The following is a 17689-nucleotide window of genomic DNA, read 5'->3' as shown; positions in this document are numbered from 1 at the left end:
TCAAAATAAATATCTTAAAAGGACTGAAACATTCTTTGTTTGGTTCAATGGTGATTTTGAGAGTTGAAATAAGTTACAATTATTTTTATTCAATTATGTTTACGTTTATTTGCAAAACATCTGCCATTTTAACATTATGGGAATTTTCCGGGAATTGTGACTGAATATTCCGTGTGATCTGGGGGGATTCAGCGGGTTTTGGACAAACATTTCCGGGAATTATCTTCGAGGCTTGTTGGCAACACTGTCCATAGGAGTTGGCCCTGTTGAAGTGTTCCTTCCAGTGCTGCTACTATGAATGGAAAAAATGGCCCCAGAAACTCATGGCGATAAGTTACAAACTAAACACCTGACTAAGCCCTGTTTTGATTGGTCAAAGCATGGCCTGGTAGACTCTAATTAGAAGTATTGAACCAATTCTGTTCAGCTGTAGTAGCATTGTCTTAAGAAACACTACAACAGAGTCAGACAGTTTTTGCAGCCTAGATAGTTATGCGGGTTGTGGAAATTGGGTGGGAGTAATATGGACAATATGCAACAATATTGTGAGGATCAGGCTCTAAGGATCCATGTGCCATACCCTTCCAACATTTCACCAATAAAAACCGGGACACTTCTGCCTGAGCAACGTCAGGCTAAAATTTTTTATTCATATTCATTTTTCTTGATCATTGCATAGTACAGTATTGTCAGGCACGCTGTTGATGCTTCATTGACTTCACAAACCCCCAGTTGAACTTGAGATTGGAATTGGAATGACATTCATATGAGGTGGATATTGCTAGAGACATATTAAAGGAAAACCACAAGATATCTGGAGATGTTAGCTTCACAAAGGTAAAAACATGGAGGTTAATGTTCTTTCAAGATTAATGCATCAATTAGAAATAAAACTGGTACAACGTTTTATCAATTGTATTTTATCAGTCCTTTAAATTGCAGTGTGTGGATGTATGTAAACATACATATACATATTATGTCTATGGATAGCAACTCAGTTAGCTGCCACAGATTTCATAACTCTGGCAAATATGTCCCATATTTGGTGGTGATGTTTTGATAAGTATACCAGAAAGCATTAATTCGACTTTAGATATGGCTTGTCCTGAATTACCATTAGCGTTTTTAGTCTTATGTCTTTGAGAAGGGAAAGGTTAAGCTATGTGTCCTTGAATTCATTATAAATCATTTACGTGTCCTTCTAGATTAATTTGGCAGAAAATTGGAAAGAGGCTGCTTTATAAGCTTAAAGGCTATTTGGAAAAGGTCTGGCAAATAGCGGAACAGACAAAACTGATAAAACTTAAAAAGGTTAGGAAGGAGGCCAATTAGATACAATTGTGAAACACTGCACATTGCTTGCTTTTTCAGTCTTACTATATTGTCAAGAAATAATAACATTCAACCATATGTTATTTTCTATTTGTTCTGTGGTGTCTGGCATGATAGTATCCCAGCCCCCACATATTCTGTAACTTAAAAATGTTTTAATAGAAGAATTTAATGTAAAATCCCTACATGTATAACTATAAAGCCTTATACAGCTCGGGTCTAGGTTATTTGAAGGCCCATATCTCCCTTCATGACCCCATGAGAGCTTTAGGATTGCCTGGAAAGGGCCTTCTCTTTGTCCCACCATCTCCTCAGGCTCCTTTGGTGGGAACAAGGGAAAGGGTCTTCTTGGTGGCTGCTCCCAGACTTTGGAACCCAGGCCAGGATGGCCTGTCCTAGCTCTCCTTCTAATGGCAGGCCAAAACATTTCTGTGTTGTCAGGCTTTTACAAATTAACTAAAGTTGAGCTTTTAATGCTGTGAAGTTCTGTTTTAAAGTTGGTATATAGTTTTTTAATGCATTTTAATATTTTTAATGTTTAGTGTTTTAACTTCATAAATGGTTTAGTTGTTTTTTAAAAAAAATCTTATACTTGTATTGCTTTAAATATGGTGTTAGCCAACTTGAGTCCCATTATCGGGGGAAAGACTGGATAAAAATGAATAAGAGAATAAGAATAAATAGTAGTAGTAGTAGTAGTAGTAGTAGTAGTAATAGCATCTTCCTGCAGTCAGCTGTGGGAATGGTACAGCCTGCATGTTTGGCTGTCTCTCCATCTTCCCCCAGCCCTCTCCCAGTGGTTAGGAGGGCTGCAGAAAACAAGCAGGTTAAGCGGGCAGGGAGGAAGGATGAGACACTGTGTGGAACTTTACAATCTGCTATGTGATCCAGGATCATAGTACGGTAAATAAGTAAACTGTTGTTAAAAATTGCTGTGTTAATGGCAACAGGTTAAGCAGGAGAAGTGTACCAAAAAAATTAAGCAACTTTCCCAGCTTCGAGCCAGGGGTTCTCAACATTTGGTCCTCCAGGTTTTTTGGAGCTCAGCCAGCATGCCCAGAGGTAAAGGATTCTGGGGAATAAAGTTTGCAGGACAAATAGTTGGAAACCACTGCTATGGGCCATGTTAATTTTCCCAATGGAAAGGGATATCATTGCTAGGGGACAATAGGAAATGCAGGGCTTAGACTCAGGGGAGCACAGTCCATGGCTGTTACTTGTGCTGTCTGTCAAAGCTTCCAGGTGTCAGCATTGTGTTGTCTGCCTGCCTTCCTGTCACTTCTGTGCGTGTGCGTCTCCAAGTCACCTGTTGACTTATGGCAGCCTGATGAATTTTTCATAGGGTTTTCTTAGGCAAGAAATACTCAGAGGTGGTTTTTCCAGTTCCTTGCCACTGATATACAGTCGGCCATTCTTATACACAGTTTTTTATACACGGATTCAAGCATCCACGATTTGAAAATGTTCAAAAAAACTATAGATTTCAAATATCAAACTTTGATTTTCCATTTTTTTATAAGGGACACAATTTTGCTATGTCATTATGCTTAATGGGACTTGAGCATACACAGATTTTGTTATACAGAGGGGATCTTGGAACCAAACCCCAGCATATAACAAGAGTCCACTGTATAGCCTGATATTCATTGTAGTTCTCCCATCCAAGTACTAGCCAGGCTGCCGCACCTGATATCTTTCCAAGATCAAACAGGATCTGGTGCTTTGGGGGTATTTAGGCCCCATTCCTGTCAGTTACTGCAACAGAAATAACTAAATTTCTTCTTGAGTGTATGCAGCGTTGTGGGTCTAAAAAAAAAGAAAGACAAGACTGCAGGGTGGGAAAGCTTCAGCAGAAGACAGTACAGCACTACCATTAATTAGTGCCAGAGGTTTTAGCACAGCCTTGTGTTTCTTCTGACATGCCTTCTTTTCCAAAATACCTGTTTTGGCTGTTCATTTAACCAGGTTTTGTGCTCTTCTTCTCTCTACCATGGTGCTTATTGCTATTCTTCCTTGTTTTAAATTCAATTTCGTTTCCAGTAGCTGGTCTAGCTGAAATTAAAACAGTTATTACTTTGTTCAACCTCCAAGAACAATGATTATCAAGCCCCCAAAGGATAAGATTTATATATATATATATATATATATATATATATATATATATATTAACACTGCAACTTAAAAATGTACCGTCTATAAGAGGTTAGGGATAGGCAAAAGGTCTTCCACTGAAAGAAACGCCTTTCTGATATCAACATCATCAGATCCCAGAAATCTGCCCCTTAATCTCAGAAATCTGTTAATAGACTAAACTACCAGCAGAACAGCTCTGGTGGCTAAAATCTACTACTAGGAGAGCCAGGGCGGGGGGGGGGGGGAGTAAGTGAGGAGCCAATTTATGTGAAATCCAAACTTCCTCTAGCCCAGGGATATTGCCACAGTGCCTGGTAGAAAGTTAGGTCAGGTCAAGTGCAGTCTCAAGCTTGGACGGGGTTTTGGACATAACTCAGGACAGTTTTAGCTGGTCTAGTGCGGATTCAGTTGGATTCGGTTGGAACCAGGCTCAAAAATATATTTTTAAAAATAGGAAATTATAGAAGCAGAATTTATTTTGACATAACCATGCATCTGGAAATTACCATCACCTGTACTTCATTATAAAGTGTTTCTCTGTTGGATCATCTATGCGCTTTAGAAATCCATGTGCTCATTGGAATTACACCAGGAAGAAAGTAGAAGAAATCCTGCCAATGCTATCCCATCTCCATTCTTCTATAAATGTGTGAAAATAGCATATGACCAGGGAGAGACAGACGCAAAACAAGAATATTGGGTCTGATCTACCTAATAGAGTTGATGTAAGGGGAGAATTGAAGGAAGAGTCATATAAACATATGAAATAAATATTTATGGTGAAACTTTGTCTGCTTTGGATTTAGATGTTCTAGCAAGCAACTATTGTATGATTTCATATTCTGATCCAGAAACACCTCCCCACCTCATACTGTGATTTAATAAGATCAGCCAGAAAGAAGAAAGCAAGAAAAGTAATCCTGACATCACATTCAATTAATTTTTGCTGGGAAGTATTGAACATTCACTTGTCACTGTGGAATTATAAAATAAAATAGTGGTCTGTTCCTCCCATAGGTAGAATCAAATAATATTGCCTTTTCAAATTCCAGCTGTTTAGAGTTGCATTTTCAGTTTCTGGATGAGTCATTTATGTTTATTACAGTGCAGATTCAATCCAATTTCCGCTGTGCTTCACCTTTACTACATGTAACAGTGTAGCTCTCCTGGCTAAGTTGATTTGCAAATGATGCTTCACTTTCTTGTTTACTTTTCCACCTAAGTAAAACCTCCCTCTGTGGCTTTAGCAAAAAACACATTGAGAGAATTCTGCCTCTTACCTCTTCTGCTGGAGATGACTTGGCTGTTGATGCACATGCCTTGAAACTGGGTGGCTTTCACTTTAAACTTGTGTGATCAGAATGGCTCACATTGAATGTTTTGTTTGACCTCCATGCAGAAAGAAAAGAAAAGTGGACTGTTGAAACTTCTAGCTGGAGCATCAACAAAAAAGAAATCCCGTTCTCCTCCATCGATGTCTCCAACACACGACCCCCTGGCCATGGTGGAGGGAATGCTGCAGGGCGCTATAGGACCAGAACTGTCCTCTCTCTCTAGCCATGGAAGGGCCGGCTCATGCCCTATAGAAAGTGAAATGCAAGGAGCGATGGAGATGGAACCTCTGCACAGAAAAACAGGCTCCTTGGATTTGAATTTTTCTATTCCTTCTCCCATAAGACAGCTGCCACCTTCCATGGCAGCCATCCGTCCAGAACCTAAGCCATTGTTTCGAGAAAGGTATGTTGCTCAAGCACAATACACCTTGTCTGCTTGTGTACATTTGCAGGTATTTATACTCGATGCCAGTGCCATGCTGTGTTGTTTTTTTCTTTTGTCTCTTTTTCAAGGGAGAGCTTTTCATTTCAGTGAAATAGACAGGCTGAGACATGGAAAGTTCACTATCAAGTTCACTATCAGCCCACTCTTATTCATGACTACTCAGAAGAAAACCCCAATGAATTCAGTGGGTCTTAAGGCATGTCTAAACTGTCCCCTTAATCCTAAGTATTATGCTCTGGAGCTGTCCCAGGTTGACATGATGTAGACTGAATGTGTTCAGATGGGCTGCCGAGTGACATTGTATTGTCCTGCTAGTGAGTCCTCTTCAGTACCACCATGACTGCAGCCTCGCTGTCCAAGCACCTCCCTAAAAGTGCCTGACTGTTGTTGTTGCATTTACTAAGGTCAGAATCACTTGTGCAATCAATAGGAGAGGATAAAGTGACACTGAGGAGAACATGCTAGCAGGACGATGTGGTAGCTTTGGAGGTGCATGGACAGCTGGGTTGCTTCAGATCCAGGCCAAGCCACCTATCCTCACGTTCAACATACCCCAGGTTCACTCCAGAATTTCCTGGAAACTCTGGAGTAAACAGCATTTTTTGTTATGATGAATTAACAGCTTAAAGAAATGGACTCAGTGAAGACTCATCACACCAGATACAGTGTGAGTCCAGGAATTTTTGCCAGTGTAAACAAGCCCTTAGCTGGAGGTAAATGTGAATAGGATTGTAGCCTATATCATTTTGCTTGCTAGAACATATCTTTGTCACTCTCTCGTGCACCCAATTATACACATCATGGCTGGAATCCTGTTGAGGATTTGCATATGCATAAACATCATCATTCTGGTGTTAAGCAGTGAATTTCAGCTGAAACTTCTCCAAATCAAGCACTGCAGTCAATGGGAGTCTCTGCCCTTGATGACTGGAAAGCAGCTGACTAACAATCCTAACCTCTCCCATTTGTGATTTCCAGTGTGACAGGCAAAAGCAGGACCCCTGCCACAATTCACCCTTGTGCCAGAGATTGCTCCCATGAGGGCTTGTGTGGACTGTCAGCCAGCTGCTTCCTGATTGATGGGTAAACAGACCCCTATCAGTCACAGCAGTTCCTTTCCCAGGTGGAGATTGAGGAACTTTCACAGTCCCTACTGTTTCCCTACTAAACTAGGGGCTATGTGGGGATCATGAATACAAAATAGTCATGAGTACGTAACTTGAGGTTATGCATTCATAACTATCCAACAGAACTCCAGACCATATTGTCAAATTTTAGTAGGTGTTGGAGATTGAGCTGCTATATACATAGACGCTTAAGATGCTAAGGTACAACCCTGTCACAAATTAAGATCCCTCCACTCTCTTTATCCAACACCTTAGTAGAATTTTGCCTGACTGTCCTGTCCTGTCCCATCCTATCCAAAGTAGCTAAGAAATTCAAGTATAGCCCTATTCTTATTCAGCCCTGGCACAGCAACAGGGTTAAAATCCCTGATTGGCCGTGGAAAATTCTGGGTGACATTGGGCAAGTCACACTCTCTCAACCTTAGAAGACAGAAGCAAAAAAACAAACTCTGAACAAATTTTCCCAAGACAAATCAGTGATAGGTTCACTTTAGGATTACCATAAGTCAGAAATTGCTTGAAAGCACAAAACAACAGAGGGGAGAAATGGTAAAATATGATCTTTACACTTGCTGTGACCTCACTAAGTCAGCCCTCTCTGTTAATGGATGTTTTATCCATGGATTCAACCACCCATGGCTTGCAAATATTCCAAGATAATATAAATGCCAAAAGCAAACGTTGTTTTTGCCATTTTATATAAGGGACACCACTTCATGATGTCACTGTGTTTAATGGGACTTGAGTACTCACAGATTTTGGTGTCATGTTAATGAACATACATATTAAATCCAGGGGCCTCACTATGTATGGCCTTTGGACACTGTGCAAACAATTTAGCTTCTACAACTGCCAAATGGCTATGAAGACTTCAGTTTCTCTTTCTTTTAAGTCGTAAGGAACACAGGAATATCTGGCCAGTAAAACAACTGCCAATGTATTTGTAAGGCAAAACCAAAAAGCTTATGTTTATTGCTTATGTTCATTTTTCTTTGAACCAAGCATGACAGTAGCTCTACTTCTGTACACTACCTGCCTGACAAGGGAAGTTAAGCAAAGCAGGGTTGACAAGTCATGAGACGAAATAGGAACACAATCAGAAAACCCTTCTCTGTTGTTCATGGTTTGAAATTATTCCGGTGAACTACAGCTAGATTTAAATAGACAGATCCCTAAACCACTACAGAATGTGGCAGTTTTGAGGTGTAGTGGTAGAAAATTTGATTCTCATTTTTTCAGGCATTTTGCTTTCCACAGTCTTAAACCCAAGAATAACCTCTAATTGAAATAACCTTAATTATACTCAGCAGGCAAGATTGTCTAATTGATTTGTGAATTAACTTCCATATCGCTGGTTTATCTGCATACCCTGACAGATCATATGGTTCTTTACGCCCATAAATGAGGGATATTAATTACCTTTACACACTAATGCTTAGCCTTGGAATCAGCTGAACAGCTACATTAAGCACTTGTCTAGAAGTTCATTCCACATCCATTTCTGCTCATTAAATCACCAAATTGCTAAGAAGTACCAGTTTAAAAAATTACATATGTGAAGCTGTATTTCACATCTGGTAGTGCAAGGAGTTTTGCTTCTTAAAACTTCTCCTACCAGTCACACACACACACCAGGGCCAGTTTTAAACCTCTGGCATATGTCAGGTCTATACCACATATACTTAGATAGTCCTTATTCAAAACCTTTCTACCTTACTCATATGTGTAATAACTACACATGAGGACAGCATGCCTTATACGTCTTTAAAAACAGGTCATCCCCACCCGAAGGTCAAACAGGTTGGGACTGCAGCTGGAAGGGTCATTGTTGACTGCATCTTCACTGCAGAAATAATGCAGTTTGACACCAATTTAACTGCCATGGCTCAATGCTATGGAATCCTGGGATTTGTACTTTTGTGAGACGTTTTGCCTTCTCTGTCAGAGAGCTCTAGTGCCACAACAAACTACAAATCCCAGGATTCCATACCATTGAGCCATGGCAGGTGTTTACCTTTTGAGGCAGAGTTTCTCAAGCAATAAGGAAACTCTTAACAGATAAAATAAGAGCAGCTGCACTATTCCTGGTGATTCACAAAGTCCCTTATGAAGTCTTCATCTGCATGAAATACATTGTTCCCTGTACAGAAAAAATATATATTCAAAGAAAGCACATTTTCTGCACAAAACACATGTTCCTGAGTCCCTGAATAGCACTCAAGGACTGTCCAAAAATGGTTGTATTCTTGCAAGGTGGGAAGTGAGGAATTACTCATTTGTGCATGAGAGAATGGGGACTGAGGAAACATACATCCTATATCAGGGTCTGGAAAGCTTGGCCCTGATTTGGACTGAACCCTTTCAAAAGGCCTGGCTTCAAATCTGATCCAGACTTGGCCAAACTGCGATGTCAAGCCTAGTTCTATAGATGCTAAGGCCTACCTGCCATTTTATTGCAAAAAAAGAAAAAAGTATTTGATGAATGCCAGTTTTTTTTATGAGTGCGATCTTTATTTGTTGTCATCCCCATTGATTGGGGCATGTTTTACTCTGCAATATAATTTTAATGGATTGTCAACACTGAATGATCAATTACAGCTTGCAAGCCTAGTTCAGAGCCTACTGTGCTTTCTATATTATATGTGAGATGCTTCACATGAAACTAAACATCTCTCAGGAGTTGAGTTTTCCTTTTGCAAGTGACTTCCTAGGCAGCATTTATTCCCATTATATTATCCTGATACCTGCTTCTTTCTTGTGCTACCTGTCTGAATATATAACCTTTGCAATCAGAACACCTGAGATAAGTCAATTTCACCACCGAAGGAGCTGTTAGAAGTTGTCCAAGATGTGTCACTTTGCTTAAAGGTTCTTTTATGCTGCCAGCCCTTGATGCTGCATCTCTCCAGTCTGGCTGATCAGTGAAGCAGGCGCATTGAGACTGAATGCACAGAGAGACATTTATCCCTTTACAAGCTTTGCCATTTGTGCACTGAACTTAAGAACAACTCCTTCTGGGACAAGTCCTTATGAGATCAGTTCATTGCACGTAAACATGAACAGTTCTGACTGGGATGAAACTTTGCTTTCTCTATTTCTTTATTGACGTGTCCCAATAAATGATATTTCCCTTTTATGTGTTTCCTTCTGCACAGTCATGCACTCTTTTGGGACTTGAAACATCATTTTACTCTAATAATGCAATTAATCTAAAATACAGTGGGGCCCTTCATATCCACTGGGACTCCCCATGGATACCAAACTCTATGGGTGCTCAAGGCCCATTAAATACAATAGCATAGAAAAATGGTGGCCCTTATATATAAAAGGACAAAATCAGGTTTCCTTTGTGATATATATATTATTTTCAAGTCTTGAATCCATGGACAAAAATCTGGTGGGTCAACTGTCATGTGAAAATTCCTTTGTATAATGAGTGGAACAGGCAGTGCTTCTTTAAGTCTGTGTAGCAGAGCTGCCAATGACAACACAGTATTTCTCCATTGCCACCCAGCAGCTCACATTGCATGAGGTGGAGATACACCTTTTCATCAGGGAGGAATCAAAGCTCTTGCGCTGTAGAAAGCAGATGTGTGGGTAAATGGGCTTGATCATCTCCAGACTGGGAGCCAGTCTGAGCTTGCTGAAGGGACAGTGAAATATAATACACTCCAGAGCTTTATGACTTGTTACATTACATATCTTTGTGTATACGGTGGGCTCTTGATATCTGCTGACGTGGGCTCTTGGCATCCATTGAGCTTTGGTTCCAGGCTCTCCCATGGATACCAAAATCTGTTCTACTAAGTCTAATTATATACATTGGCATAGAAAAATTGTGTCCCTATATAAAACAGCAAAATCAAGGTTTGCAGTTGCTAATTCAATGCCTTACCATTACAATGTGGCTCACTAACCATGCCAAAGCAGCAACCACATGACAATCGGAGGTCCATAGTAACTGATCCATATTCATTGCAATGAGAAATCTTATAATTTCTTTACAGGTATCGTGTTGTGGTCCCCTATCCTCCGCAAAGCGAAGCTGAGATTGAACTCAAGGAAGGCGACATTGTTTTTGTCCACAAAAAGAGGGAAGACGGTTGGTACAAAGGGACATTACAGCGGAATGGTAGGTCAGGCCTCTTTCCCGGTAGCTTTGTGGAGAGCTTCTGAGGGCCTCACATTGGACCTTGAAGGACCTTTCAGAGGAAATTCCATAGCACAAAAAAAAAAGCCAACAGCAAAGGGAAACTTTACTGAATTTCCACTGCCATAATAAGAACTGTAATTATTATTTCCAAAGACTCTCTTGGCTCTTTGATATTTAGCCCTGGAGACGAGGTCTCTTGCTGTGCTTTCAAACCCACATACAGTACATACAGCAGTATGTTGGAGCAGTGCCTTCTACTTGGAATCAAAGACTGAAAGGACGCACGTTCGGGTTGTTATCTAAACTAAAATCCAGCCACTATAATTTGTGTAAATGAAAGAGAAAATATGTTTTAAAAAAACTAAGAAGACTTGTTATATTGCTGTAATTTATTTGTCTGAGCTGCAGTGTTCTTATTACTGGCCTATGCAAGAGGGGATTCGAGTTTCAAGAGGAGAGCAAGGGGATTCTTGAGGAATTAATTTGTTTGTTTTCCTAGTGAGAGAAAGGAACCATGTGGCAGAGACAAAACCCAATTAAATCCACATATTTTTCAGCTAGACAGAACTAGGAGCCCAAATCATCATAGCATTTCTTTCTATAGATACCTCAATAGTATTCTGCTTGTGAATACCAATCTGGGCTCCTTAATATCCCATGCAGCCCAGAGAAGAGGCTGGAGGATGATGGTTCCCAAACCTAGTGGAGTTGGTCAAAAACAACTATTGTCTTGCATAGGATTCAGTTCGCTAGTATGAGAAAATGGATTCTACCTGTGCTTCCCAACCCTTTCAGAAAGCCAAATCTGAAGCAAAGGTTCACATGACTAGCTCAGACAAGCCATGGGACACGCCACACAGGCTTTCTCTCTAGCTGCCACATCTCTAATAGTTCTATTAATCAATCAACTGTGTTTCAGAGATGTCCCTTGGAGACACACCTGCACCAGACTGACCCTCAGCCACTATATGAATTTCCGTTATCTGAGGGAGCCTCTTTTGTGTGTGTGTGTCCATCTCCTAGCAGCACTTTGCATTTTGATTATTGCTTTACTCTATCAGTATTAAAGATAGGAGGGTCCCTTTTTGGCATTATAATTGTCTAATGGAAGAAATGAAATGCATTATATATCCCATATAAATAAGGAAAATCTTAGTTTGCAGACATATGGAACTACTTTTCATGTAAACAAAGAAAGAAATATCTGGTTCAGTTCAGCATACTATAGGTAATGGTGATCTTTTATTTTATCATTGCCATGTGGACTTATGACACTGAAGCCAATTTGGGGGTGAGATCTAGACTTGGCCACAAAGAGAAGAAAAGACAACACATATGTAGTTCTCAGATAATGCAAGCTCTTGCACAGGTTATGCTCACAATTAGCTCCATGTAGCTGACATCCACATGAAAAAAAGGGTGCTCTTGGGGTAACCTTGATCTCCTTCATGCAAGAGAAGTGACTAGTCTCTCTATGTCAGATAATCCTTGTATTCTGGACGGCAATTGTTGTGCACTATGTTAATTCCAAAAAGGAAAAGATGTCAAATAGCGTAAAGTGTCTGAACTGGAACAAAATGACAAACTAGTCCACGAAGAGAAGGAAAGTAACTGCTAGTATGTAGAAATCAGAACATGGGATCAGAGATCACAAAGCAGTAGAGTGGGTACACTAGGTGTGTTCTGAGGCTATTCTGGCATTGAAGTCATACTCAATATATAGCTGTATTAGTTTGCATTAGTGTACCAAAGGATTTCGTAGGATGTTTTGAGTCTTGTCTTCATGGGTGATTTACACTGAATTCCCCCTGGCCTCACTGCACCCTGTTTGCATGATTGAGGGCCAAAAGTCCAAATCAGGTCCAGACTGTATTCAAGACACCCACAGCCAATTTGGGGATGTTCTGCATTTAAATAACAGCTTTTGCTCTGAGTGTTCGGTTCTTCTTACAGTGTTGGGAGCTGCTGCTTTTTCACCCATAGTCCCTATGAGCTGTCCAGTGTTGGCGATATTGGCATGAGTCACTCTGCGGTCAAAATGAGCTGTTCAGCATGGATAGCATGGTTGGACACCTTGTTCTGACTTCAGAAGCAGTGGATGATGAACCATGGGAGAGCAGTCACTTCACTGCAAGAACCGAAAATCTGCAGCAAAAGAAAGCAGGAACAGCCTGGAGTATTCTGGCAAGTGTAGACCCACCCTGAGAGAAAGATGTTTGTAGCATAGGCTTTTATAGATTGTTTCCATCTGATGAAATAGACTGAGTCTACAAAAGCTTATGGTGCAAACCCCTTACAGTGAGTCTCCAAGTTTTTATGTGATCCCTTAGTATTCTAATATGAGAACATCTGGACACCTTTTTTCTGCTTTCTCTTATGCAAGGCCATGATGTGTGAAACAGCACTACCATGAAGGGAAGACAACTTTTGTATACAGGAGGGCATTTTTGGACTTAACCCTTTATCGTTTGCTATACAAACTTCTGTTGGTAGACTCAAAATACTTGACACATCTTTACCAACTGTCAATTTAAAAGGTACTATTATATGTATTTTGTATCACTTATTGTAGAAAATGTCAGATTCCTGAATTTCAAAGTCTTACTGTTTGCTACATGAACTAGGTGGGACGACAAGTCTTACGGGATGCTACTAAATATGGTGGTGTGTCCCTCATGCACAAATATGTCAGGACAAAGCCTCTTCAAAGCACAGGACTTTGTCTAGACTGTGATAATTGCTAGAGATTTGGGAACTATTTCAGGAGGATTCATTTTAATTGACTTCTACATGGCAATAAAAAGAACACTGCAGGTTTCCACAAGCACAGAACATTGGAATTTTTCTTTCTCTTTGTCTTAATCTCAAAAAGAAATGGTTGTAATTACCACTATTAAATATGTAATTTGTTACTGTAGAAATGTATATTTCTGAACACTGTTTGGTTTTCTAACCTTGGTCAAGCTACATAATAAAAATATTTCAGGCAATAGAAGCTTCCAGATACCAGGAACTCTAGAGGTGCAATAAATAGGAAGCTAGAAAATAAACCTATAAAAAGTCAACTGGTGACATCTGTTAACATTTTTAGAGGAGGTGGAAAGATAGTTTTAGCCATGTGTGCACTCAACCTCATTCAGGTACTGTGTACTAGAGATGTCACCCCAAATAGGACTTTGCCCTGCATATGGTATGGTTTTTTCTAGTCACTTGAAATAGACAGATACTAGATACACAGACAGTTGCTCATTCGAAAGGCATAGAGGCATTATCTACATATTGTCAATGCCACCAGATTAATGACCCCAGCAAGCAGTATGTAATAGATCAGCCCCGTTTTTTTCTGATGGCACCAGTTCTGCAAGCAGGTACTTGTATACAAACATCTATTGCTGTGCTGTTGGCTGTTTGTCGGGGAGAAAGGAGCAACAATTCAATAGCTAAAGTGCTCAGAAGTGGGATTATGCAGGTAATCTGTTCAATTATTTTTGCAAAAATAAATGGATGCAAGAATGCACTACATGTTTCAGTAATCTAAGCATTTGTATGATACAAAGGTTAATAAGATGATGTGTGCAAGAAGTAAAAGTGAGTTCAGTGATACTTTAGCTGTCATTCATATATCATTTCTGTGTAGTCATTATATCACCCCATGTACAGACTCCAGCTCTAGCAGAACATTTTAGAGCTTTAGCCAGGGAGTTGGCACTTATCCCTGCCTTCCCCCCAAAGAGGAAGTTTCAGCTCATTTGAAGTTCATGTTCTTATTTTCCTCTCCTCCAAGCCTGCACCATGAAAGTGACAGATTGTCACCCCAGCACATGACTGCTTGGGAGAATTAAATTAGAGCATTTACCCTTCTCCAATGGAGGGGGGGAGGAGTGATTTTGACACCAACTCCTGCAATGCCAGAGCTAATGTTCCCTTAAACTTGACCTGAAGCACCAACTGCTGGAAAGCATATTCCAGGCAAAGGTCCCTATATTCATTCTCTGTGTCTGCTCATCCTTCTGAATGCTCTGGCTATTTCAAGCCAACGCAAAAACATTTTTAAATGTTATTAATCTCATTTTAGGAGTTTAAAGTCCTTGAAGCAAACCACACACTACATACAGTTGCATGAAAGAGTGGCATATCTTTTAAAAAGAGAAAATAAAAGTTGCCCCAGGAATGGCAACAACAGGAACTTTAAAGGGGTGAAATGGAAGGGACTGAGCCATTTTAACCTTTCCCTAACTGTTGTTTCATCTTCTTTGTTGTCTAGTCCCCATCCAGCAGTTCAACTTCACTAGCATGAACTTGGGACCCCTTTGGGAAAGAAACAGTTTGAGAGAGCAATTTGGAATCGAGAAACTGCAGCTAAGGAAAGGTTGATGGCTTCCTCCCTTGCTACTTCCTTGCTTTAAATTCCTCTTCTTGATTTTTTACTTTTTGTTTTTGCATACCTCTGCATGTGACATAATTTTAGTTGCACCATGTCTTGAGGAAATCGCATGGACATCTTACTTCCAGGATAGAAATATCTATGATTAGCATTGTAAAGTGTCTTTTTTTTCCCTGTGGGAGATAAAAGTGAGATGGAAGTCAGATATTCTCTGGGTGACTAATACCACAGTCTCCTCCTGACTCTGTACTCCATAAGATTGTCACTTACGTGTTGACACAAGATACAAAGAGGGAGAAGCATAGGAAGGAAGCTAGCATGCCATTTTGCTTTAGAATTCTTGCATCTAAATGTTTGGACCTAGCCAGAGTTGGTATTTCTGCAGCATGAGCAAAAAACATTCCTTTCCCAAGTCAACAATGAGAAAAATAGCACAGTGGGGGTTTTTTTGCCAACCCATCTGATTATTATTATTATATTTTAAATTCAAGTCCACTTAATTGTAGGCTTTATATTGATGTGCCTCTCTAGTGTGTCCATTTGCCATAACTGCAATAACCACCAGCTTGTAAGACATTTACACCAAAGCATCCAGACATAACTACAGTGGATGACAGAGGCCAAGCTCTAAAAACTACAGGTATTAGCTCCAGGTACATGCAGGGAAGTCAGACTTGTGCTTCCCGGATTATTACATAACAATACAAAAACACTTTATAAACTGAGAAGGGTGTCACAGGAAACTCCAGTTTATGATAAGACAGAGACAGCAGGGTAGTTATTCAACAAAAGAGACAAATTCTACCTGTTATACACAAGCTCTAGAATACAACTATAGTAGCTCTTTGACAATGCTTTTCTTTAACTGATTTCTTCACTGTAACAGCGAGGAATCATAATTATTGTCTGATGTATTTGGCTGGCTGTAACAGCAGCATGCACATAATAGTTGCACACAACAGATCATTTGGCAGAAACACACCAAACAATACTAATACCTATTACAAAAATCAGTGTTTAAAGACTATCGGGATCTCCCCATCTTACACATTAGGTGTCATCAGTCAAACTTGATTTGAGAATAAAGGCTTTCTTTGACTATTTGATGCTCTGAAAACATTTGTTGTTAGCTCTTAGTTTTCATTCATCACAGCAGCTTGAAGTAGTTTCCTGTGGTTGACTGGCCCCACATAAACAGCACAAACAAAAGAAAGCAAAGACAAGAACTCCTGATTATAGGTTAGCACAGAAATGGTTATAGGATAGCACAGAAATGAACTAACTCCTACAGTGGTCCATTGAATAAGGTGCATTCAAAGACAGAAGGCAGGGGGAGTGTGTGTGTGTGTGTGTGTGTGCATGTGTGCATTTCTTATGAAAGAAAACTGCAAAGAAATTGTCCTGGCAGCCTTGTTTTGTAAAATGCCAGATTTATTGTACTGGAAAAGGTTTCTGCTAACCGAACAAATCCCTTTGTACTTTGCACAGTTCAGAAAAAGGTTTTTGTTACACATGGGTGTTAACGTATAATTTAAAAAAATGTCAATGGTTATTATGAGTACAAATGAACTGCAGTAACTGTGTTTTTTCTCATTCTTTCAATAAAATAACCATCAATGTAATCTCCGTGTAAATGAATTTCCTTTAAAATGAATGGAAACTAATGGCAATATGAAAAAAAGAAAAATCGAAAATTCTGTGTATCAGTTAAGACCAAACCATGGTTTGGTGTTATAGGACTGTTATTCTCCCTTAATACATCATATAGATCAAATCTGGTTTTCAATTCAACAATACTGTCACATTTCTGATGGACTGGAACACTATTGTTGGCTGCAAACCAATAAGTAACTAATTAAGTGAAGTATGTGAAGCTGGGGCTTAACCATGGGAACCAATTGGGTTAACCAGTTGGAAATTTGCAAAAAGAACCAATATCTTCAGATGTTCTGAAAACAATAACATTATTTTCTCTCGGGCAGCTATATGTGCAAAACGTAAGACTTTTACAAACACTTCATCCAAATACTTGAAGTATCATAAAGCACTGTGGTTTTAGAAGCTGCCATGAATCACAAGAGGCACCTGTGGTAGGATGAAGCATAGGAACAGTCTCTAAAAGCCAGTTAGAAAAGCTGAGAAAATCTGAAAAACAGTGATCTAACAGTTGGCTTGAATTAACAGGATTCAGCAGGGGTAGTCAGTATTTGGTGGCCAATAGGAAGTTAGTTATATTGGATGAGCCTGTTTGTCTGTTAAATCCGGTGTTGTCTACTCTATCAGAGGCCAAAGAGTCTCTGTTGCACCAACTACATGATCCTTTTAAATAGTGACCATCAACATTGAATTCTCTGTGCAGTACTCACTCCAGTCCATGATTGTTTAGTGTTGAAAGAAACTCACTTTCCTATGCTTTCCTCTTTCCTTCAAAATGTACACATTTGGAACCATCAGAAAGCAGAGGTGTCACTCTCTCAACCACCCATGTGGACAATTTTGTATTCTGTAATTCTGGTAAAGGGAGACTCAGCCTATACTACCAATTTCCTCAGGGTCAAACAAATACTGCTGGTAAAGAATGCAGATCTGCAATGGCTCTGCATACATTAACTTCATTTCCATAACCTTGAAACGAATGCAGGCATTGCATATCAGACAAAATCATCCAACCAATTCTGTAGTGCAACTTATGCATGTGTCAGACTGCAACACATTTCTGCCCTTAGCACTTGTACAATAGTCCTGCTGAGCAAGATCTTCACTTGTCAAAATTTTCCCTTT

At 39.8% G+C, this 17689-nt stretch overlaps 1 protein-coding gene across 2 annotated transcripts in view; it reads left to right on the top strand.

Moving 5' to 3' along the window:
* The window catches only part of LOC149319242 (E3 ubiquitin-protein ligase SH3RF3-like), a 298180-nt gene extending 281708 nt beyond the window's left edge, over nucleotides 1–16472 (top strand). The window contains exons 9-11 of one of the 2 annotated variants that reach the window (XR_016280167.1): nucleotides 4865–5202; nucleotides 10379–13061; nucleotides 14789–16472. Coding sequence is in view for 1 of the 2 variants with exons in the window: in XM_089511353.1 (XP_089367479.1) it covers nucleotides 4865–5202; nucleotides 10379–10547 (507 nt within the window). In the remaining variant the exon portion in view is untranslated. Of the gene's footprint in view, nucleotides 1–4864; nucleotides 5203–10378 lie in introns of both variants that reach the window. The other variant, XM_089511353.1, reaches the window with a different exon arrangement.
* The last annotated feature ends 1217 nt before the right edge of the window (nucleotides 16473–17689 follow it).

Source organism: Sceloporus occidentalis, unplaced genomic scaffold, assembly GCF_023333645.1.
Source record: "Sceloporus occidentalis isolate IW3139 unplaced genomic scaffold, rSceOcc1.0.p SCAF_2, whole genome shotgun sequence".
NCBI lineage: Eukaryota > Metazoa > Chordata > Lepidosauria > Squamata > Phrynosomatidae > Sceloporus > Sceloporus occidentalis.
This window is presented reverse-complemented; position numbering and strand designations above follow the sequence as displayed.